The sequence below is a fragment of the Lissotriton vulgaris genome, chromosome 1_2 (genome assembly GCF_964263255.1).
Source record: "Lissotriton vulgaris chromosome 1_2, aLisVul1.2, whole genome shotgun sequence".
Taxonomy (NCBI): domain Eukaryota; kingdom Metazoa; phylum Chordata; class Amphibia; order Caudata; family Salamandridae; genus Lissotriton; species Lissotriton vulgaris.
Window position 1 is genome coordinate 345,288,841 of NC_141686.1, and position 25,590 is coordinate 345,314,430.

General features: G+C 48.9%; 1 protein-coding gene across 1 annotated transcript in view; it reads left to right on the forward strand.

Annotated features, from left to right (window-relative positions):
- Positions 1-21,599, forward strand: part of LOC147736738 (alpha-tectorin-like) — a 457,896-nt gene extending 436,297 nt beyond the window's left edge. The window contains exons 12-13 of the mRNA XM_086952687.1: positions 9,249-9,541; positions 21,305-21,599. Coding sequence (XP_086808813.1) covers positions 9,249-9,541; positions 21,305-21,599 — 588 coding nt within the window. The remainder of the gene's footprint in view (positions 1-9,248; positions 9,542-21,304) is intronic.
- Positions 21,600-25,590: the final 3,991 nt, after the last annotated feature.

Consider the following 25,590-nt stretch of genomic DNA (forward strand, 5'->3'; position numbering starts at 1 on the left):
CACACCGACCCCAAGACCACCCTGAGAGGCACCCTCATCTACAGACCCCCGGGACCACGCACACAGTTCAGCGAAGACATCGCCAACTTCATCAGCCCGCACGCTCTCCCCTCCGCTGACTACATCCTCCTCGGTGACCTCAACTTCCACCTGGAGAACAACGACCGCAACACCACCACCCTGCTGGACAACCTCGCCACCCTCGGTCTCAAGCAGCTGGTGACCACCCCCACCCACTATGCCCGACACACACTCGACCCCGTCTTCTCCTCCAGCAAGGACATCTCCTTCAGCCACGCCACCGGACTCCACTGGACGGACCACAGCTGCGTTCACTTCAGCTACAAAAAGAACACGATACACCACCACCAGCAACAGGTTGCACGCAGAAGATGGAACAAGATCACAGCCGACCAGCTCGCCGCTTCCCTGAGCCAGGACCCACCCACATGCTCAGCGAACCCCAGCCAGGCCGCCAACAACCTCACGAAGTGGATCAGCAACTGCGCAGACGACCTCGCCCCACTGAGGACCCCGCCCAGCAGACCCGGCAGTAAGAAAGCACCATGGTTCACCGACGAGCTCAAGAGCTCCAAGAGGAACTGCCGAGCCCTCGAGAGAGCCTGGCACAGAGACCCAACACCAGACAACATGACCACCCTCAAGCTCGCCACTCGAAAACACCACCAATTGATCCACACCACCAAGAAAACCGCATTCAAGGAACGACTGGACAACAACGCACACAACAGCAAGGAACTCTTCAACATCGTCAAAGAGCTCTCCAACCCCAGCGCCGGAAACAACGACATCACCCCATCACAAGACCTCTGCAACTCCCTCGCCTCCTACTTCCACAACAAGATCACGGACATACACAACAGCTTCAGTACAGAGCCGACGCACCCCACGACAGCACCTGCACCCCCCACCACCACCCTCCGCGCCTGGACCCCGATCAACACCGAGGAAACCCTACGCACAATGAACTCCATCCAATCCGGATCTCCAACCGACCCCTGCCCTCACCACGTCTTCAACAAGGCCGACTTCGTCATCGCACCCCACCTGCGGGACATCATCAACACCTCCTTCGACACAGCGACCTTCCCGGAGAGCTGGAAGCATGCCGAACTCAGCGCTCTACTGAAGAAACCATCAGCGGACCCCACTGAACTCAAAAACTACCGCCCCATCTCGCTTCTCCCGTTTCCGGCCAAAGTCATCGAGAAGACTGTCAACAAGCAGCTGGCCGCCTTCCTCGAGACGAATGGATCCCTCGACCACTCGCAGTCCGGCTTCCGGGCCAACCACGCACCGAGACCGCCCTCATCGCTGCCACTGATGACATCCGAGCCCTGCTCGACAACCGGGAAACAGCGGCCCTCATCCTCCAGGACCTTTCTGCGGCCTTCGACACTGTCTGCCACCGCACCCTAGAGCAGTGCCTCAGCAACGTCGGAATCCAAGAGAAGGCACTAGATTGGATCATCTCCTTCCTCGCCGGAAGAACTCAGAGAGTTCGCCTCCCCCCCTTCAGATCAGAAGCCACCGAAGTCATCTGCGGCGTTCCTCAAGGCTCCTCGCTCAGCCCCACCCTCTTCAATGTCTACATGAACCCCCTTGCGGCCATCGCACGCCAACACAACCTCAACATCATCTCTTACGCCGACGACACCCAGCTGATCCTCTCCCTCACCAACGACCCAGCCACCGCCAGAGCCAGCCTACAGGAAGGGATAAAAGACGTAGCCGAGTGGATGAAGAACAGCCGCCTGAAACTGAACTCAGACAAGACGGAAGTCCTCATCCTGGGGTCTTCGCCCTCCGCCTGTGAGGACTCCTGGTGGCCCCCCGCCCTGGGCAGCGCACCCAAACCAACAGACCACGCACGCAACCTGGGCTTCATCCTGGACTCCTCCCTCTCCATGACCAGACAAGTCAACGCCGTCTCCTCGTCATGCTTCAACATCCTGCGCATGCTACGTAAGATCTTCCGGTGGATCCCCACCAAGACCAGGAAGACGGTCACCCATGCCCTCGTCACCAGCCGACTGGACTACGGCAACTCCCTCTACACCGGAACCACTGCCAGACTCCAGAAAGACTCCAGCGAATCCAGAACGCCTCAGCAAGACTCATACTGGACATCCCGCGACACAGCCACATCTCCGGACACCTGAGAGACCTGCACTGGCTCCCGGTCAACAAGAGAATCACGTTCCGACTCCTCACCCACGCACACAAAGCCCTACACAACCAAGGCCCAAGATACCTCAACAGCCGCCTCAACTTCTACACTCCCACACGCCAGCTTCGATCAACCAACCACGCCCTCGCCGCCGTCCACCGCATCCGAAGAGCCACCACAGGAGGAATATCCTTCTCCTACCTCGCCGCCAAGACGTGGAACTCCCTCCCGACCCACCTCCGCCTGACCCAAGACCACCTCGCCTTCAGGAAGCAGCTCAAGACCTTGCTGTTCGAGCAGTAGCGGACCCCCCCTCCCCAAGCGCCTTGAGACCTTCCGGGTGATTGGCGCGCTATATAAATGCTGTGATTGATTGATTGATTGATTGAGGTAAGCCTCGGTATGTGAAAGGGATGTAAACATTTGTCTATATTTATATATTGTTATACTTTAAAACTGTACTCTGGTTACACAAGTTCTATTATTATGCTTGTAGATGTTTATAAATATATGTTATGCTGTTACTCACCATCCACAAGAGTATGTATATTTACATATTCCACACTTCTCGCTATTCAATTTCAAGCATGTGAATCTATGAAAAGATCCAATACTTGATAGGAAAAAGTGGGGCATATTACCAACAACTAGCGATATTTATCGCTAAATGGGCTTAGCTAGTTTTTTTTTATCGCCAAGCATCACCGGATATTATCGCAGAGATAATGTGCTATTAGCAACGTTTATCTCTAAAGCGATAAAATATCCGGCAATAGCGGCGAAATGCGCGAATATCGCTAAGAATACAGTGATATTCACACGATCGGGCTAGCACAGTGCCCTTTCTCCTGCGTCGTAATGGACCACTGAGCCGGCATCCAGGTGTAGAAACGTCCACAACACCCTGTGGTGCCTTACTCCTTCAACAACCAGGCATATTCCTGACGAAACACCGAAATATCGGGACCCGAGCCTCGGAGGCAAGATGGCACCCGCCGGCTTCTGACGGCAGACTGGAGGAGATCGAACCGGAGCCGCACACCGGAGACGGGTGCTGCGAACCAACCAGCCAGGGACAAAGGTGGCAGCAAGGGTACAGCCCGACATTGGGGATTCTCGACACTCACCCGTGTATGCACACATAGAAGGGCACAGTCAGCGTCAACCAGAGACAGCCCACCATTTTGGACACGGCAGCCCTGTGCAGACAGACGCCCGGACCCGCGCCACTACCCAGTGGGACCGGAAGGTATTAGCCCATGAGGCCCTGATCCCAGTGACTCGGAGGAGGGGAACTGATTGCCGACCCTACTGCAACTTACAGGACGATCCTCAACCGGTGTCGCCTGACTTCAAAATGGCGCCCGGAGACTGGGACAGACAGCGGAATTAGCGTTGAGCAACTGAGCCACCATATCACACAGCGCCAACAAGCCAGAGGTGAGAAGCGACTCTCCCTGAAACGGCAGGCAACGTTAAGGCAATCCCCTTCCCATTATTGCCGGACCTGGAGGCGCCTGGGATGGATGATGCCTGACCTCAACATGGCCGCTCATTGACCCAGTAATCCTCATTTACCCAGTAATCCACGTCGTACCTGTATCAACCTACCGCCTCAACTCGGAGCGGGTCGCACCTGTGACCCCGCTAAGACCCCCGCAAATAACCTTCTCCTGCACTTCGCACACAGTTCTCACCCCTCCTGGCAGTATTCACCCTCTCTCAAAACGCAAGGAAGCGGGCCTATTCAGGTGATGACTGGCACTCAAGTGTCTTCCCACATAGAGCCTTACAGACCTACTACAACCCTCACGCATCACCTGGTAAGTGCAAGTTAGCCGTGGGACTAACAAGCCAGGCACCAAGCCACACCAACAGTGCACTGCATACTCCGCAACTACTGGCAACGCTCGCTGCATGTGGGACCCCCTCAATCACCGCCTGATGTTAGGTATGTCACCAGCCCTGCTTATACCCTGTTGTGCCCCTGATCCTCACGTTGCCTCGAGTCCCGATCCTCGACCGGGCTGGTGGGTCTCGTACTGTTCCGGTGCTGCCTTGCCTGCCTAAAGTTAAGCCCGAGAAGGGCCAGAACACCAAGATATCTGCTTGATCGTTTCTAGAACTAATTCACCGACCCATACTCGACTAACACTCCCGTAGCCGTTACCACCAAACTTGTAAATAATGTTTTTTAACAGGATGTGTTACTTAAACATAGAGTAAGGTACAGTAATTCAGCTTTTGTCCTTTGCCCTCACATGCCCTTGCTCCCCACCCTGTTTTCCTGTGAACCTCTTCCCTCGCCACTTGAGACTGAGATCTATAGGGTAGATGGGCTGTGGATTCCCTCCTTGGTCGTCATCTACCCAGTTGGTCTCTAGACTGACTTCCTTTCGTCTCTACGGTTGTCTCTTCCCTTATCCTCACTTTCCCTCCTCCCCTACCCCACTACTTTCTCCCTCCTCTCTCTCCTCCCCTAATGTATTGCTGATTGTTTGATATAATGTTTACTTGTTTGATCTTTTCCTGATATATTTTTGAACCACATTGTTGCACTTCCTTTCGCCTCTCCTGCCGTCTCCTACTGCATCCGCCCTCTATTTATGTCTTTCCTTCCCTCCTCTCTCAATGTATTGAGACTGAACTATTTTGTCTGACGCCCGATGGAGCTACTTAGTTTAGCTATAGGGGAGATGGGACCCTGGATTCCCTCCTTGGACGTCACCTACGCAGTCGGTCTTTAGACAGACTTCTTTTCGTCTCTCCTTATTGTCTCGTCCCTAGCTCCTATCCTCTCTCCCCTGAATCTCTCCCCTTGCCTGCTACTCTGCCTGCCCCCCTGTCCTTTGTGCCCTTTGACTAAGCACTCCTTTTCCCCTTGTTAGGGAAAGATCCAATATTTATTCTCAGGAGTCTCAGCGAACCCGCTGAGTGAGTCCACTGCGCCATGGGAGCCACTCACACTTGAGGTATGGTATGGCACCCCTTGCCAAAGCACTCCCTCTCCCCTTACTGGGGAAGGATCCAGTATGTAGGCCTTGGGGTCTCAGAGACCCCACTGAGAGAGTCCAGTACGCAAAGGGAGCCTCTCGCAACACAGATAGGGAAGTGATACCACTTCCCCTGGGATCACAGGTGACTGGACTTTGGACGTTGCTTTGACTCGTCTACCTGTTTATGTCCCCGTCGCCCTTCCCCTCCTCTTCCCATGCTGTGTCTTACACCCTCCCCTCCTCTTTCCCGCCTTCATTATCTGACTACTTCCCCTGCTCCAACTCCCCCTCCCCTGAATCTTTCCCCTTGCCTGCTTTTCCCCTTACGTATTTGCGCTTATTGTTTATCTTGACCTTACAAGTAACTATGTGGCCATGCTCTAAAAACTATGTAACCTTTGTAATGATGTAACCTTTGTAATGATGTAACCTGTAACTATGATCTGATGCTCATGTAAAGCGCTCTGATACCTCCGGGTCTAGCCAGCGCTATATAAAACTTTTGAAAAAAATAAATAAATAAAATTAACGCCAATAGGGTCTTAGCCATAATATCCACCTCCCATTGGATATAATGGCTAAAAACTGGTCTGAGCAGGCGTTAGCTTTTGGAGATATTCGCGCTTAGCGACGGCTTTCAGTCGCTAACAGGTTGGGTACGCCCACTTTGCATGTCATTAGTGATAAATATCGCTGGCATGCAAAGCGGGCCCCAAACCGCTCGCTATCGCCTACAAGCTGTCGCTAACTGCTGTTCGAGGATTAGTGGTGAATTGGTATAGGGAAATATGAATTTATTTGAGCAGTGCCCATGTGAGTCTGTTACTTTAATTGAAAAGGATAATGACGAGATAGAAGAAGGAAGGGTACAGAAGTGTTTATTTGGTGATCATAGTATTCGGAAGACGTTTGAGATGAGCAAAAAATAGATGGAGTGGGGAAGAGTCTCGAGAAGTGAATTAGGGAAAAAAAAATCTCAGATGAGTCTAAGGAGGTATACATGCTGGGAGGGTTGGGGAAGGGCAGTTTGGGAGATCTAAAGAGTAAAATGAGGCTTGATGAGATGCAAGGAGGGATAAAGCAGGGATGATTCTAGAAAGAGGTATTTTAGGGATCAAAGTAGCCGAATGAAGTTGGGGACGCCTCAGAGAGTGGAGGTAGAGGATATGCTGAGAGAGGTTTATGGTGAGAAATAGGACAGTACATGGTAGAGACTAGTAGATTGAGTTTTGGGATCAATAGAGGATATATTTGGAGAGGTATAGAGTGAGATATAGGGCAGTACATTGGAGGGAGTCAATTATTTTTGCATTTTTTAGTTTTACTGTATGAGTAAAGTAATAAAAATTATAGATACATAAGTACATAGAAGGTATATATGTATAACATAGGCACTATTTCAGGATTTCAGTTGTATTTATTGAACTCAGACTTTTCAACTTTTGCTGTACTTTAAGCAAATTTAGTTTCTTATCTTTCAATAGTGAAGCAATTGTAGCTACAAATTTGATTAATATATTGTGATAGATAAATAAATGGAGAACATAAGCATCTAATCAGATAATTTATATGCAGTGACATATATACATGTTAGGTATAGAATAATATAACCATAAGTAATATGTACATTTGTTCAGCAAACCCAAAGAATATCTATATATTTATTAACATAATTATAAATGTAAATGTCCAGTATTTGTAAAGCGTGAACAATTACCCGAGGGTGTCAAGACGCTAGGGGCCGTCGGGAAGTATAAGCGAGCTATTGCCCAGAGTCACTTGGGGCCCGATTCACAGAATGAACTTAAGACTCAATCCTAAACTTACTACTTTTTTTGGTATTCACAGAATGCACTTACTACTTTTGGTATTCACAGAAGTTAGGATTTTGACTTAAGTTTGTCTTAAGACAAACTTAAGACAGACTTAAGACAGACTTAAGACAAACTTAAGACAGACTTAAGACAAACATAAGACAAACTTAAAACAGACTTACGACAGACTTAAGTTAGGATTTTGTCTTAAGTCTGTCTCAAGTCTGTCTTAAGTCTGTCTTAAGTTTGTCTTAAGACAAACTTAAGACAAAATCCTAACTTCTGTGAATGCCAAAAGTAGTAAGTGCATTCTGTGAATACCAAAAAAAGTAGTAAGTTTAGGATTGAGTCTTAAGTTCATTCTGTGAATCAGGCCCTTGGTGCTGGGCTTATCTGCCGCCAGCACCAGGGATCCAACCGTGAGCCCCCGGGGTCCGGAGGCAGCTACACCCCACCTCTTCCAATACAAAGGAATGCAAATCTAGATACATATATAAAGTCAAAATATGCTTTTATTCACAGGGATATGCTGTATATTTACATTTGAATATGGTGGTAATGTGGGGAAGAGCCAACTATTGAGTAGTCTTCTGAAGATAAGATGGTTATCCGTCGAACTTATGTTTGGGGGTAAAGAGTTCCATAGTTTGGCTGCTTCAACAGAGAGCGATGGGCCACCTATTGTTTTTTTCTTCTATGGTGGAGTTTTGAGGCGAGGTGACAATCTGGAGCGAATGTATTCGGTGATTTGATGGAGCATTCCTGTTCCATATGTTTGCTTTGTGGATGATACAAAGCAGTTTGACTGTGGATCTTCTGGCAACCGGTAATCAACGGAGAGCCCTCATTGTAGTCTTTTCACAGATGAGAAAGATGATCCGTGGTAGAGGCCAGTGGCGTAATCTAGTTAAGATAGTACAAGATACACCCCCGGAAATCAAATATACACCCCTGTATTAAAAAAACACAGATATTAAATGTAACTCCTGGAATTACTTAACGTTTTTTCAGAAGAACTTGTTGATAAAAGATGCTATGGGAACAAAGAACCAGTTCTCAGCAAATGGAAATCAACGTTTAAGTTATCCGTTTAGGGTTGAATTAATATTAAGCCATATTTGCTTTTGCTTTGTTGTAAAAGTCTATTCCACAATTTGTGACCTGCAAGTAACAATGAATTGCAGTTGGTCTCAGTGTTAGGGGTCTTATGTACGGGTTCTTGGTGTAGGGCAGCACTGGAAGCCTTCTTGCTGCACTGCCCCGCCTCCAAACGAAAGGGCAGGAATGCGCCCTATTTATGGCAATACAGCGCATTCCCGGCCTTTCCTTTACGCTGGAACACAATCAGCAGCCTAGCGCTAACTAAGGCGCTGTGACGCCATTTTACAGTGGCTGCTGCGTTGTTAGTAGTATTGCTTAAAATAATCCATGGCGGCGCTGTCCTCTTTCAGAATGCACAGAGGAGTGGGTGGGAACAAGGGCAGAGTTACTCTTAAAGGGATGGAGCTAGGAGGTAGTAAAAGGGAATTAGGAAGGGCCGGGGAGGAGGTTGGGTGAACATCAGTCACCCACACTAAGCCAATCCGATCACTTTGGGGGTGGAGGCACTTTTGCATCAAGTTTGCACTTGGAAGTTGTGAATACCGAAAGTAGTAAACTTAATACAAAGTGTAAACTGACTCAAAAGTGTAACTTTCCTTTGTGACTCAGGCCCTTACAGTCCTTGGATTGAGTAGATGGCCATGGGATCGGGCACACCCCCTTGGATGGCCGGCCATCAGTGGGTCATTTCTCCTTGTTTGCTCAGTGCAGAGCTCAGTGGATCTTCGACTTAGTCCCGCCTCCAAAACAGGCTCAGGCGGCTCCTGAGATCACTGCTGATCAGGTACATGCTTCCTCTCTGGGCAGTGACTTAATGTGTCTATGCAGCCCTGGGGTCTGCCCCTGGACCACAATGATAGGAGCGCAACAAGCAGGTGGGGCAAGAAGTGCGACAAGAGGGGAGGGCAGGTAAATGGGACAAGGGGACAACAAGTCTAGGAGTTCAGTTTGAGGGGCAACATAAGGGGAGTTCAGGCAAAAGAGGCAGCAATAGGGACAGATACGTTGTTAAGATAACTCTAGCAACAAGAGGGAGAGATCAGGTAAATAGGGAAACAAGATGCGCGGGCAGGTGATAGCAGATGGTCATTTAAACTAGAGAAGACGACAGATCATAACTGAACATCGCATCCTTATCTCTTTCAGGTTAATGGGACCGAGGTATCGCTGCCCGCGAGCATCCAATCCACAGCGCAAGTCACTTATGACGATGAGTGGCAGGATGTGCGAGTGACACTGTGGAATGATACTGAAATACGCTATGATGGGAGTAATACCCTGATCATTAGAGTTGGACCTCGATATGAGAACCAACTATGTGGCTTGTGTGGCAACTTCAATGGAAACGCCACTGATGATAAGGTGCTGCCAGATGGGACCCTTGCCACAAGCGATCAGGAGTTCGGAAACTCATGGACGTCAGAATCCAGCTCAGCAGAGTGAGTAGAACATTCACACGCTTTGATATATTGTAGAATCCATATGTCGAGTTGCATGTTGTCAGATCAGTGACACAACGTCCCCAGTGCCAGTGCAACATTGGGAATGAGCTCTAAGTAGGGTAACGGGGAGAGAAGCAGTCGCCTTCCATCTCTCAGTCGCAGTGTTGTACTACTGGACTTGGGGAATGTAGGCCGCAATATTCTGCTTTTTATGTCGGCCTCTAAATATTGTATCCATGATGTCTTGTAGATTTACGATTCTTAACTCCACATCTCCTAATCTTGATGATACCTATGCTGCGAGGGAAGTATACATTTACTATTCTTTACTGCACGTCTACTCGACTCTTATCTCCACATCTACTCACCATGACGGTACCCATGGCTGAAGGTAAGCAGCCATAGGGATGTATAGATTTACTATTCTTAACCCCACATCTACTCTACTCCGAGGATATGTTGGTAGTTATAGATACGGTATGTTGGAACATCAGTATTAAACACATGACACTGTGGCATGACACTGACATGGGCATCCCTCTGCATCCGTGTCACCACACCCCATGGCTCCTGTAAACTTTCTTGTTCTCTGTGACACACCTGGGGCAGGAAAGACTCTAAAGGATCCAACTACCAGGCCTAGGAGATCAGGGTATCCCTTCCCTGCCACCTTATGTTATGTTATGCTATGTTAAATATTCTTATATAGCGCACAGCTGCCTCAGCGTAGAGGCGTCCCGGCGCTGATAGCAATGTTGTTTTCTAACCTTTATGTAGGACTCAGGACTGACCCCCCCAGTCCTAATATGACTGTCACTGTATCTTGGTTGATATGGTGGCAGCCAATCACATCTCACCATGACCTCGGTTGGCCCCATGGATCCTCTGGAGCATTACAATTATATTGTGCCTTAATTGCTTAAATACTACAGAAATCCGTTCAGCCTTTTGGGCTGTTGCTGCCCCGCAGCCCCTGGACCACCCCCTCCCCGGGGCTAATGTATGAACAAAGCGGGGGACCCGCCAGCAGCCTTGGGCTACCATGTTCCCGGGAATTTAAATTTTAATAATGCGGGAGAGGAGTGCAAACACTACACAGTCCTGGGGACCACAACCTCGCCGGGGCCTTTTCTTTGCATTAATGGGGGGCTGTATGGGACTTACACCTCCCTGGGGCACTTAACAGAGAAATTCAGGGGCCTGTGAAGTCCCCCACCCCATAGCACCACCTCCCCGGGGCTCAAACCATATAATGAAGGGGGTACATAGCAGAGGACGACCCAGGGGACCACCACCTCCCGAGGCTAAAGTGAAGGTTGGAGGGGTGCCTCATGCCCCCACTCTGCCAAAGATGGCCCTGGGCGCCGCCCCTCCCCTGGGCCGGCTCCTGCCATGCCCCTTGGTGCCTACCCCAGGGATATCGCTGTTTGCTATGGCCTGGGAGGAGCTTTTTTCTTCCCGACAATGCATAGCAAACTGTGCTCACTTTCAGCAAGTGAGAGCATTGAAAATGCCCTTGCATGCTGAAAGCGGAGCACAATTGATTTGACAGAGAGGGAGCTGCATGCTAGCATATGTGCTCACCAAAAAAATTAAAAAGTGTGTTCCGTGCTAAATGTAAACCGTGGTGCCCAAATGCATACAATTTCGGTTTGCACATACAAAAATAAAAATAAAAGCAGGTGCATACTAAATATAAAGGGCAGCGCTCAAATACATATAAGTTATGCATGCAGCCCAGTGGGCCGTGGAGAAAAAATAAACAGCGCAGGGAACAAACAGGACAAAGAACACTAGTGTGAAATTAAGTAAACAAGTAGTCCCCAAAGAACACACAGCACTTACCAGTGTATGGACACTGTAGTTGGCCGGTGCCTTTGTCTAAAACCGAAAGTGATGTATTTGAGCCCTAACCAATAAGGGGCCGGGAAACAAAAGGGACGCAGGAGTGAACCAATTGCAAGCAGCAGGTGAGATTACCCTCCGTAGAGTGATTACAGCAGGTCTTGCAGACAGTGCATGCGCGCTGATGCTCGACCTAAAAAGGGCTCATCTCTGAGGTGAAAAAGGTAGAGGGGTTTAAAAATCAGGGGATATAAAGGGGCTTCCCCCTAAAAAGAAAATAAATACATTTAAGATGATTTTATGATGAAGTACTCTTTTTTGCGAAATCCCCATGAAACTTCCCTTTTTAACAGCTCTGCAGCCAATACAGGTGAACTGAATTATACAAAATGTGTCACGGAGCTAGGTCTTGGCCACAAAGCATGGTTTTTGTGATTTGGTGAAAATCCTTCGTTTTTGAGAAATTAAGGTTAAAACATATTTGTACATCCGGACAGTTGTGTTCGAAGGGCACTCAAAACAACATATCTCTGACTCTTTAAACATTTTTCAGCTCTTTAAAAATAAAGACTCACAGACATGTTTATTTTGTCTTTGTATTAAAACTTTAATAAAAATCTTCATAATACTCACTATGATGAAGAATGCATCGTGTGAATAACTTGTATGAATTGTCGGAAATATACATTTGATGAAAAATATTTGGGGGATTTTTTTGGGGTGATTTTAGAAGAAGGATGAGACATCTGCTTTGTATATACTTATATCACCCCTTGATAAAACCAGTAAGCTCACTTTTAATATTTTGGTGTTGTGACTGATTTGCAAAGTCAGGAAGTCTGTATGAGTGCTGCCAGGACCTGCGAGACCAACTGCACGCTGTGGATGGCAGAAGGTCCTGCGCCACATGCAGTTGATGTTCCTTATGGTAATAAAATATTACTTTGCATTAGAAAACTCTAGAAATTCACTGAAAAAAACAAAGGTTCAAGCAATGTATAGTTAGGTCAACATTTCACTGAAAAGACTATTAAAATTCACCAGCTATTATTAGTGCTAGTAACTAATTCATCCCATAAAGTGAGTAATAACTTGCGCCCCCCCCTCTGGGTATAACTTGGTTCTGTTGGCATAGTGAGCACAAGAACCATGTCCGGGTATACCTGTCACCCATAAGGCATCAAAAACAAGGTGATGGATGGCATCACCCTCTCCAGTGGGAACAGTCCAGCCCGAACTGCCAGACCAGACCCTCCCTGAAACGGAACAATGGCAACCCAGGATTGGTCATGCCCTTATTAGGGCTCATCGGCCTGGTGTAGCTTGCTTCCAGTGGCTGTGTTTGCTGTGGGGACGTGTTTTCCATGCGGGGTCGCAGTTCTTTCCAATATCTAACTTTGCATCCTCGACTCTAGGTAGAGTAATACTTCTTGGCTCCACAGATACTTGATTCAGGCACAGTTTTCTGGGCACACTTTGGATGTGTGTGTCACATTAGTGTTTGCAAGTGGTCTCGCCAGGGTTGCCATGGCTTGTCTTGAATAGTAAGAATAGACGTTTGTTGAAAGTTCACTTCTTCACTGACAGCCTCAGCTTTGGTGTCACCAAGGAGGGGGGAGTGTATCTGAGGAGGTTGGAAGGTTTTTGTCTATTGGAGAAGACTAAGAGGGTGTTACAATCCTTGATTCCAGATATGGCAGGTCTGCTGATGCAGGCATTGCAAAGGCCTGCATGGCTCTATTGTATCCTAACTGCCCCCTGAGCTGCCTTCAAGAAAGCCAAGGTTAAGGGACAAAGGGGTCGTTTTTGGAGCACGAATCTAAGGATCTAATCGTGCCAGATCCCAGAAGCTCTCCCAGAGGCATGGTGTTCCACACCTGCCTTATAGTAGTATTTATATAGTGCATCATTTCCTTGTGATTCATTGAAGTGCAATAGCAGATGGTCACTATTGTACACCACGGAGGAGTGCTCGATTCGAAGAGGGTTGTACATTGCAGGGTGGCCTGCATGGGAAGTGTTTTGGCGTCATCGGTGAGTGTCCAGAATGGCGCTTGCATATTGTATTAGGTGACTGTGTCTGGACATGGGAGACAACAATGTGTTGGAGACAAAACCCTTGACTCAAACACTAGTTTATTATTTTTTTTTTTTTTTTAAATTTTTAAAACCTTTATTATAAAAGAGCACACAGCTATTCAGCCTAACATCCCGGAGGCAAGGCAGCATGATATCAGGAGAGAAAAGTGCAAGGTTATTTACAGCAGTACTTTGAAGGTTGTTTTTTATTTTTTAAGTAAGAGAACTAAACCAAGAAAGGAAACGCCTGAAGGCGCGAGAAAGAGGCAATGGAGCAATAGAGTCATCAAGGAGTCGGCAAAGGGCGGAGAAGGTCGGGTAAAGAATCGATAAAAGAATGAATGGAAGGATGGTGAAGGGGGGGGAAGAAAAGACAGGAGAAATGTAAACAGTAGAAAACAGTTGGTGTCACAGGCTACGGTGATGAGTGCTCGTCTAGGGTGACAGGTTCCGGTGGCAAGCACACATCCCCCCTGTACTCATTCCATGCCCCCCACACTTTATTCCATGTCTGGGGCCTTCCCCTGGCTACATAGACCTTCTTCTCTCGGAACATGCACCAATCCATGTTGGCTTTCCATTGTACCACCAGGGGGGCTGTAGCAGAACCCCACTTTTGAGCAATATAACGTTTGGCAACCATATTGCCCAATGTCACCCAGCAAGTCTGCGCGGTGTTGTGATCAGTCGGTTCCCAAACGTTAAGGAGACACCTCCGCGCCTCCGCAGCCAACACTACACCAGTCACCTCACCCATAATACGGTGCACTCCCGCCCAGTAGGGGGCAATAACAGGGCACTCCCAAAGAATATGTAAAAAGGTAGCGAGAGCACCACAACCTCGACGACAAAGGCCATCCGGCGAGAAGCCCATATGAAAAAGCCGAGGGCCGGTAACATACACCCGGTGAAGGATTTTAAATTGCACCAGGCGGAGACGCGAGGAAATAGCGACCTCCTTAAGGGAGGACACTGCACTCTGCCAGTCCTCATCGTCAAGCTCCAGGCCATCTGCCGTCCATTGGTCTCGCAAGCGAAGGAGGAGATCAGTTCGAACATTAATCAATTTCTTATACGACAGGGAAATAGCGCTGTCAGGCATATGGCCATCCAGTATCCTGTCCTCCAAGGAGGAGCTTTCGGGGATCTCTCCCTCCGTCGGCTTGGCAGAGAGCAACGCGTGTCTCAACTGGGCGTAGCGGAAAAACTCCGCAGCGCCCAAATGGTATTCAGCCTGCAGTTGAGGAAAAGTCTTGACCTCGCCCTTAATGACCATGTCGTTCACTCTGGAGATGCCTATGAGATCCCACTTGTCGAAGCCCTTGGTGTGCCATAGCCTGCCCAAGATATCCGAATCGTACAGCGGGGTGAATCTAGTCAGTCTGCCCTGCCAACCCTGTGCTTTAGTGATCGACCGCCAAATATGAACCGTTGTCTTGGTCGGGCCGGACAGGCGCCGATCAAAGGACCTAGAATACAGAGCGCGGTAGTAGTTGCCACCGCGTAAGAGCCACCTGTCCATTGCGTAGCCTGGGCTATCAACAGGGCCATACAATCCGTGGTTAATAGCTGTGAGTTGAGAGGACCAATAGTACCGGCGTACATCTGGTAGGGCTATGCCACCGTCATACCACGGTAACGTGAGCTTCTGGATGGCGACACGGGGCCGACCGTCCCAGAGCAAGGCCCGTTGTAAACCCTCAATCTCACGGAAATAGCGAGCCGGAACAGGGTCCTGAGTGTTTTGCAATGCATACAGGAATCTGGGCAAGGACATCATTTTGAACAATGCTGCCCGGCCCAGAAGAGAGAGCGGGAGCTTCCGCCAGCTATCCACGTCTCTCCGCAGCCGCTGGAGAGGGGGGAGCAGGTTGTGGTCATATCTCGCCTTGGAGCTACCGGAAATGTATATTCCCAGGTACTTGAAGCCCTGCCCGGCCATCTGGATATTGCAGCCTCTGGGGAGGCGCGGTGTGTCCCCTTTAAGAATGTAAAGAGAAGACTTGGCCCAATTGATGACAAGGCCAGAATGACGTCCAAAGAGCCTGAGCACGTCGCATGCCACTATAAGCGACTTGCAGGGAGAAGTAAGGTATAGCAGAATGTCATCCGCGTACAATGAAATCCTATCCTCAAACCCTGGGGCCCAAGTTATGCCATGTAGGTCCGGGTGCGTACGTAGCATGGCCGCGAGCGGTTCAAGAGCCAGGGCAAACAGGAGAGGCGACAGGGGGCAGCCCTGCCTAGTACCACGATGAAGGGCAAAGGATGCCGAAACTCGGCCGTTGACCGTGACGTTAGCCAGCGGAGAGGCGTAAAGGAGTTGCACCCAACTCACGAAGACTGGGCCAAATCCAAGCTTTACCAGCACCGCCCAGAGATAACTCCACTCAAGAGAGTCAAAAGCCATCGTGGCATCAAGGGAGGCGAGCACCGCCGGTTCTTCAAGGGTATGAGCTCTGGCCATAACACCATGGAGCCGACGTAGGTTAAGGGCAGTATTACCGTGGGGAATGAAACCCGACTGGTCCGGGTGCACCAAATCACCGATGATTCCTACCAAACGGTTAGCAAGCAGTTTGGCTAGGACCTTAGGCTCCACATTCAGGAGAGAGATAGGGCGATAGGAGCGGCACACATCTCTCGGTTTCCCCTCTTTGTGAATAACCACAATGGTGGCCAGCCTCTGATCCAAGGGGAGGAGGCCCTCATCAAGTGCCTTCAGAAACATGGTCCGCAAGTGCGTGGAGACCACATCCGGTCGAATCTTGTATAACTCGACCGGAATACCGTTGGGGCCAGTCGCTTTACCCGATCGCAATGCACGGATCGCCAAGGCGATCTCATCAGCGGATATGTCTCGATCCAGGTCAGCACGGTCCTCTTCAGAAAGACAGGGAAGGTCAATCGTTGAGAGGAACGCAGCCGAGTCAGCCTCGGAGCGATCTGAGGTGGAAGTGTAGACCCCCCGGAAGTAATCAGCAAAAGACTCGGCAATAGCACTTGGGTCCGTGACGGCAACCCCATCGTCGCCCAAAATCTCAGGCACCACGCGGCTAGCCATCTCGCGCCTGTCCAGCCAAGCCAGCAGCTTCCCAGCTTTATCCCCGACGTCGTAAATACGACCTTGTTGTTCCTTAGCCAGGGCAAGGGCTGCATTCGTGGCGAGATCATGGTATTCCGTCTGTTTAAGGGAGAGGGCATGCAAAAGAGAAGGGTCGGGCTCAGGTCCCAGTCGGGACTCGAGGCGCAAAACCTCGTCTTCAATGCGGGCGAGGTCGGCATCCCTGATTCGCCTGGCCTCCGCAATGAGAGCAAGAGCCTCCCCCCGTAGCACAGTCTTGAATGCCTCCCACAACGTAATAGACGAGCCAACCGAACCCACATTCTCCGAGAAGTAGAGATCGATGGCCTTAGCAAGGAGCGCACATGTCTTGAAATTACGGAAGTACCATGGGTTAACCGCCACCGGTCGGTCAGACAGGACGATATTGAAATCAAACGAGACCCACAACGGGGAATGGTCGGAAATACCCGCGCCAAAAAACGGGCCTCGGAAACGGCAGATGCATGCGCAGCTAAGGTAAAAACGTAGTCTATACGGGAGAGACTACCATGGGCACCCGAAAGAAAGGAGAAATGGCGGAGCGTAGGATGTAATAGTCGCCAGCTGTCCACCAAACCCATCGAGTCAATAAAGGAAGGCAACCACAGTTGGGAACTGCGGAGATCCCTCGGCGGTTGGCGGTCCAGGGAGCCAGAGCAGACTGAGTTGAAGTCACCCCCCACTACCAAAAGACCATCAGGCAAGGACAAAATGGCGCCACCAAGGTCCTGAAAAGTACTGGATTGTAGGCCGGGGGGAACATAAACCGAAAGTAGCGTGAGGGAACGCCCTTCCCATCTCCCCGCCACTGCAGCGTAGCGTCCCCTCTCATCAATCACAGTGGCGTCTATCGCAAGGGGAAGAGACGCACGCACCAGGATTCCCGCCCCCCGGGAACCCGAGGAGAACCCAGAGTGGGCCACCATCTTGTAGCCTTTACGGTTAAGAGCCTTGCAAGAGTTTCCAATCAAATGCGTCTCTTGCAGGAGTACAATATCGGGCATATGTCTTTTAAGCAGTTGTATCACCACCCCTCTCTTAACACGATCACCCAACCCGTTAACATTCCAACTGATCACTTTTAGTTTCCTACCCCCCATTGTCCCACAATCCGACCCATCCAACCCCAGCCAGCCCAACCAACAAGTGAAAAACAACAGTAATCATGACCCATTGCCTAGAGGAAAGAAGAGAGAAAGAACAAACAAACAAATAAACCTGTACAAACGAACCCCCCACCCTGCACCCCTGCATCAGACTAAAAAGCCCCCCCAACCAGCAGTGTGCCTGTCGCCCCATAAACTACTCTACAAGAAGACCCAGAGGAGAAAGGAATCTCCGCGAACACCTCCCGCCACCCTCCATGAAATAACAGGAAAGTCAACAGGGTCCCTGAATAATAGTACCGACAGTCTCATGAAGCGGGGTCACCATCCGCCTGTAGTACACCTTATAGCCAAGTCTCACGGATCCAAGCCACCAGCTGCACCTCCTTCATGTTCATCTCGAGTGTCTCGACGCGGCGACAGAGTGTCCAACCATTCACTCACATTCTCAGCGAAGTCAAAGAACAGGGCACGGCCCTCATGTTCAACCCGGAGTCTGGCAGGGAACATCATAGAGTATTTGTACCCCGTGTCTTGCAGGCGCCGCTTTACGCCCGCGTAGCTCTGGCGTTGTCGTTGAACAGTGCTGGTAAAGTCCGGGTAAAAGTGTAGTTCAGCGTTCTGGTACTTAAGCGGCCCATGTCGTCTGGATGCCTGCAGGATCGCGTCTCGATCCCGAAAGTTGAGAAGCCGTGCTACGATGGGTCTAGGCGCCATGCCCGTTTTCGGCGGGCCGCCCGGCACCCGATGGGCACGTTCCACTGAGAAAAAGTCACTGAGACCAGACGGTGCTAAATGGTTCTTGATCAAGTCCTCCACAAAGAGGTCCGTAGTCGCTTCCTCCGATCCCTCCGGAACACCGACTATGCGGACGTTCTGTCGCCTGGCACGTCCCTCAAAGTCCTCCAGTCTCTTCGAGAATTGGTCCGCAGTCATCCGCAGGTTCCGGACCTCGGTCTGCAGCTCCGAGACGTCGGCCGTTAGGCTGGAAGTCTTAATGTCCAATGACTTCACTCGATCATTAGTCTTGCCCAAGTCGGCTCTAATGAGAGTAAGATCAACAGCCATAGTGTCCACCTTGTGAGTTAAGGTCTCATGTTGCTGCTGCATGTCAGCTCTGAAACTAGTAATGGCACCCATGATGTCGCTCAGGGTAGGCTCGGAGTCATCAGGTGAGCTTGAAGCTGGAAGGCTCTTGGCAGAAGACCCTGTGGCAGGCGGCGTCCTCGGCTGGACATACCGCTCAATTTTACTCTGTTGCGACTGATTTCTTCCGCGGACGCCTTTGTTCGACGTCTTGTCGGGGTCCCCTCTGCCCGCCATGTTGGTTCCGATGAGGACAAAGGCTACACCAGCCAAGTCCGAGCCCAGCGAGCCAAGTAGAGAATCCGAGCTAGGCAGTTAGATCAGTTCGATGGTAGAACCCTCTATAGGCACCAGCACTTCGCCATTAGGAACAGCAGACAGCCACTACGCAGTCAAATCGTGCGGAGTGGCGGAGACCGGAGAGACAATGGCACAGCCCTGGCACGGAGTTCCATTCGACGTAGCTCTGCGTAGGAACCACCGATTCGAAGGCGGAAGGCAGCTCCCGTCTCAGTAGACCATCAGCAAGAATAATCCACCCACGTGGATCAGGATTTCAGACAGGATATATGAGGAGGATCGGAGGGTCCGCGGAGCTCCGAGCTTACGCGGCCATCTTGGTTGCCCGCGAAGCTCCTCCCCCCACTAGTTTATTATTGTTTCTTCCTGACTATAGGAGTCTCCATCGATCCACCCATGGATGAGCGAGCGCAGGAGTCAACGGAATGCATTGGCTACAGTCAGTCACGGAAGAGGTTCATTTAAAGCCCCCCTGAAAGGGCGCGGAGATGGACCGGCAGCCAATCCTGGTAGATGATTTCAGACAGTCCGCAGCTTTCATTGGGGGCAGGCGGACGGGTTACACCATCACAAAACTGACAGACATCCTGTCTGCCGTATTACAAGTGTCATTGGATATAACCCGCTTGTAACACGTTGGACTTGAGATCGTTCACGTGTTTGAAGGAGTAACCCATCCGCCGAACCCTAAATCAGGGCCGAGCATCTGTGTAATCACAGGCAAAGGAGTATAGTGACCCGGAGCCAAAGTATAGATTCACGGGACTCTCCTGTCCCAGGGAGGGAGAGGAGAGGAAGTCATGGGCACGAGTCAGTATATGTGACATACAAGGAATATCCTTGGGGGATGCAGAAGCAGCCATTGCCTGTACTTGATACAGGCAGCATCTTAAAGCAAGTAAAGGGACAGCTCAGGGTACACACAGGAGCTGCGCAGCCAACCATAGAGCATGGTCTTAAGCATCTACCCATGGCCACGAGAGGGCTCTCCATCAGCACAGAGACAGCTCTGGGTACATACAGGAGCTGTGCAGCCATCCATAGAGCATGGTCTTAAGCATCTACCCATGGTCACTAGAGGCTCTACATCAGCACAGAGACAGCTCAGGGTACATACAGAAGCTGTGCAGCCAACCATAGAGCATGGTCTTAAGCATCTACCCATGGCCACGAGAGGGCTCTCCATCAGCACAGAGACAGCTCAGGGTACACACAGGAGCTGTGCAGCCATCCATAGAGCACGGTCTTAAGCAGCTACCCATGGCCACTAGAGGGCTCTCCATCAGCACAGAGACAGCTCTGGGTACACACAGGAGCTGTGCAGCCATCCATAGAGCATGGTCTTAAGCATCTACCCATGGCCACGAGAGGGCTCTCCATCAGCACAGAGACAGCTCTGGGTACACACAGGAGCTGTGCAGCCATCCATAGAGCATGGTCTTAAGCATCTACCCATGGCCACGAGAGGGCTCTCCATCAGCACAGAGACAGCTCTGGGTACACACAGGAGCTGCGCAGCCATCTATAGAGCATGGTCTTAAGCATCTACCCATGGCCACAAGAGGGCTCTCCATCAGCACAGAGACAGCTCTGGGTACACACAGGAGCTGCGCAGCCATCCATAGAGCATGGTCTTAAGCATCTACCCATGGCCACAAGAGGGCTCTCCATCAGCACAGAGACAGCTCTGGGTACACACAGGAGCTGCGCAGCCATCTATAGAGGATGAACTGGAGCATCTCCCCTGTTTGTTAGAGGGCCCTGCATCAGCACATAGCGGTTGCAGGCAGCCATGATCCCTTGTTCTCAGACTCTAAACAACACGGGATTGACAAACATACATGGTACGTCACAAATCATTAGACTACACATTCACTGCATCGATAAGATTCTGCTGAACCAGATTACATTTTGCACATTACTGTGAAACTGAAGGTCCTCTGTCTTCAACAGAGAGTTAGGTTAGGCACAGCCCATGTTTTCTATGGATTCCTGGAGCACAAGAAAGTGGCCCATGTGCCATATAGATCAACTATGCCTTCTATACTCTGGGTACATATTGTCCATTGCTGCTTCACATTCCACATCCCTATGCATGCACTTTTATGAGTTACATCCTCAGTAAAGTGTGCAGTAGACCCCGCTCAAGACCTGAACCAATGCTGCTTATTATAGGGGTACCCCCACATCCAACTGTCCACTGACCCTCTGTAATGTCTCCATTTTTGCTCGACCCAGGTGCAGCAATCAGACGAAAGGACCAGACTGGTCATCGAGCAATAGCTCCCAAGAAGCGAGGGATCTCTGCGGGGTCCTCACCAATACTTCTGGACCCTTTGCTGATTGCCGCTGGTATGAGAGTCCTGACCCTTTCTATGTCTCCTGCCTCTACGATGTCAGCCTTTACGGATGGAGCAACTACATGCGCTGTCGAGCCATCCGATCCTACGAGCAAATCTGCAGCATCCATGGAGCAGCAATTTCAACATGGTGGCCATCACTAAACTGCTGTAAGATGCAACATATAAGTTAAATAAGGCGTGTGTATGTTTATGAAATGGTGAAGAACTTGGTGTTTACCAGGTCAGGATCTTATCACCTTAGAAGAGTCTCTTGACAGGCTGGTATCATCCAGAGATGCCTGTGTAAGTTCTGAATTGAGGTGAAGTAGACACATGATTTCAACCGTGGGCTTCGCGCTTCTGAAGTAAGCTGATGCCTCACCCCAATAGCCAGGCTCACTTCCGAACCACGAACCCCAAAGGTGCAACCAACTGTGATGTCACTTTACAGTTTTAGAAATGTAGATATAGAGTTTTGGATAGTGTGAGGCTCTTCAGGCAAGAATCAAGCAATGCAGACCCTAAGGTTGTTATTCCTTGTATGCTTGAGACTTCTCACGGATTAGTGACTTCTTTGGTCATGTCCTCAATGGGAAGAAACCAAAAGGAGATTGTTTAGTTGTACTAATAATGTTCATTGTTACTGCATGGATCGGAGCAGGACATCAGCCTTCCGGGTCACCCAAGTGGGTGAGAACAACGAGCTGGAGGTGCATCTCATGAGATCATCAGGTAAGACATAGACACTGGACATAGAGGCGTCTGTTTGAGGTAATATTTACCAACATTATTGAGAACATGAGATTAAACGTTTGCTTTTTACAGTCATATAATGTTCCATAACTGAGTTCAGGTGACAATTCTCCATCTTCACTACTCCTTTAGTCACAGACATGTGATCATTTTGACTCCAGACACTTCTGCTCCCAAGGTCGGGCCCCAACACACCTTTGATGGTGAATTGATTCTCTCCCTTTTTCACTACACTGAAGCAGACCTGAATCAGTGAGACCTGCATCGGTGAACCCAAGACATGCCCTGCAGTTGTCCTGGTCTGTGCTGGTCCCCTCCGCAGTCACGCATAAGCACCCAGCGTAGTCATTCCTTCGTTTACATTCTTACAGGCGATGATAAGGTCCTACTGTGCACAATACGCATTCAGCCTAAAGTAAATACTTAATGTCTGATTATTCAATCAGAAACAGCACAATATACCCTGTGCTTTGTCCTCGAGCCCTTCAGTGTAGGCATTACCAGATAGTGAGTGCACCTAACTCCTGTGGGGCACGCAGCGCCTTCTTTAGCGATAGTCGTCTACCTGTAAGTGCCCTCTATACTAGACTCTCTTCCAGGAGATAGTCGCCTGCAGTTCATCCCCTGGGAAAGAGGTAGGATCCCTTGTCTGGTTACTTTGCTTTATCTATGTTAGATTGAGATATAATGTTCTTGTTTGTGTTCCCTTTTTCTCCTCTAGGTCCTGTTTCCTGTAGGGATGGGACATCTTGTCACATCCCTCGCATTGCCCTGAGGGGCAAGGAGCGGGTGCTCCAAAACATTTTTTCAACAGACTCAGGAAGGACCTTGTCGCGGTTCTGTTGCCCGGAGCCTTTAGTCGGAAGTGCACCCTGATGGGACATTACATGGATCCTGGGGCTATCTCCACACAACGCTCCCACAGCACTATGACTGTCAATACTTTAATGTCTGGGTGGGCACCGTGGAGGGACCTGCTAGTCTCACGCCAGTTTGGATATATATGCCAGCGTTACTGTAATTCTGAACCCTGAGAATAAATCCAATGACTCACACTCGCTCTTTCAATAAACCATTCCTTCAGATCCCCACAACTGAGGTCAAGTAGGCTCCACGTCTATGTGTCACACCCATGGCATTGGAAGTAGGCACTCAGACATGCACTGGGGTTCTCTTTCCTGAGTCGCACTGAGCACTGTTGTTCAATCATTTTTGCCAGTTTAAGACCCGTCCCCATAAAGTAACCAAACATTCATTCTTTGTGTGGACTTTGTTTGATGATTTCAGTTCACTCTGTCTCTATTTTCCTTCTCAAATTTAAAAGTCATTGTTTACAAACGTCTTTTTCTAGTATAAATCCTCATTCACTTCAATGCATTCGAACATCACTTGTCAGGAGATAGTTATGCTATTTTGTAAATGAAATGTTTAAAAAAAAAAGCAGTGTGCATGATTACAATCGTCTATACACATGAAAATAATAATCATTTTGACCTTTACTTCAACTTCCTTGTTTCTAATGTCAAACTCTAAATAGAGTCTGGGCAATGAGATTACTAGTATCTGCACTCTTACTTACAAGTCCGTGTATCCTGTGATCTGAATTGCTCAGATCCCGCTATTCTCTGCCATTTGAGTTGATCTGTTGCATTACTGTCTAGGTAGTTCTTAAAATTATCCTGTGAACAAAATTGCTTGTAAAAATCCTACATGAAAATACAATTCAAATCTAGTTCTTCATTTACCCTTCTTGCTTGTAAGTTGTTCATCATGCATAGCCCCACCACTACTCCTTGTAGTAATGTTGTGATTTGCTTCCAGTACTTATCCTTCAGCAGGATTATGGTGAGTCTGGCATAAAGGGTGTTCCCGTAGTCAAGTCAACTGGTGATGAGGGCTTGTGTGGGTCATATTTCTTTGTGCCCAAGGTTGAAGGCATAGTGTGGGCAGGGGTCAGTTGGAGCTCCGGAATGGATTGAGGACATGATGGAAGTTGTGGTTTCGGCATTGAGAGGTGTCCAGTCAGTCAGGAAGTAGGGCTGGCAGATGGTGGGAGGAGCAAGAAGGTCCGGCTGCGGCAGTTGGGATACAAAGTTCTTGTAGATGTTGGCAATCTTGGGTGGAAGAATTCGGCAAGTGACATTCAGAGGGACTCGGAAGGCTGGATGTTGTTTTAGACTGTCAAACTTCATATCTACCCCACAGTGCACATCTGCATCAGTGTTCTAACATGTCCACCATTCCTTCACATCTCAATTTCCATTGATTGTGCTGTTGGGAGCACCAGTTCTAACCTATATCCTACCCATCACGACACTCAGGGCTAATTTACTAATACTTTGTTCCAGGTTTGCATTAGCTAAGTGATGCAAACTTAGTGCAAAATTCTGTAGTGGCATCTACTATCCAAGACAAATCATGATTTGCATTGGGGAGTTGCCTACAATGATGTGAAATAGTGCTAAGTGCAACCTTGTGCTACTTTGTGTTAAAGGGACATAGCAGGAGTGGTACACAAATGTTTCCATGCAGTCGCCTATGTGTTTTGTATGTATATATGTATGTATATAGTATTCTTAGACCACAAACCTAGTCAGGAGACAGCAGAGCACATTATGTGGTCAAAGACGATGCACAGGTCTTTTTTTACGCAAATCCCTACCTACTAAGATTGGTAGACTGAGATCTGCACCAAAAAATTAAACCCCTTAAGGAGGCTAAAAGTGGAGCAATTTCTTAACACTCATATATATTTGCATCTGCACATTGAAAAGTATTTTTTAGAACATGAGTTGGCTCTTAAAAGAACCTTTTTATTTACAGTTGACAGACAGCGAGTGCTTTTTACAGAAATGTGCCTCAGGTTAAATGGGTCTTTGATGGCTCAAGAATTGACTCTTATAACAGTTATCTTTACATTTATGTTGTAAGTGACATGTCTGAATTGTGAAATCAGTAACACAGAATCACATTTTTTCTAGAAGTAAATGCAAAACGGTGACTACAAAATATCTGTAACCTCATCGAGAAGGTTTTCACTGTAATGTTTTGTCCCAGAGTCCTTATAGCTAAATTGGGAAGATGGCTTTCAGGGTGCACTTCTGCCTAAAGGATCTGCTAACGCTTCCTGCAACTGGTGCTTGAAAATTGCTGGACTCAATGAGAAAATGTTTCTTTGGTTAATTTTAAAATTGTTTTAAATACATGAAGTTAATGTTTAAAAACAAAGGCATGTACTAAACTGATTTTAATTGGTCAAACAACTGAGTTTGTATCTCTGGAACTAACACTTGTTTGTTTTATTTTTTAGGTTCCCTTAAAGTCACATGGCCCCAGGAGCGAATTTTCAAGGATCACCTATGTCCTGTGAGCCTGCACAACATCTTTGCCTAGATGCTGTTCCCTCAATTCATCTTCAGTTTACAAACA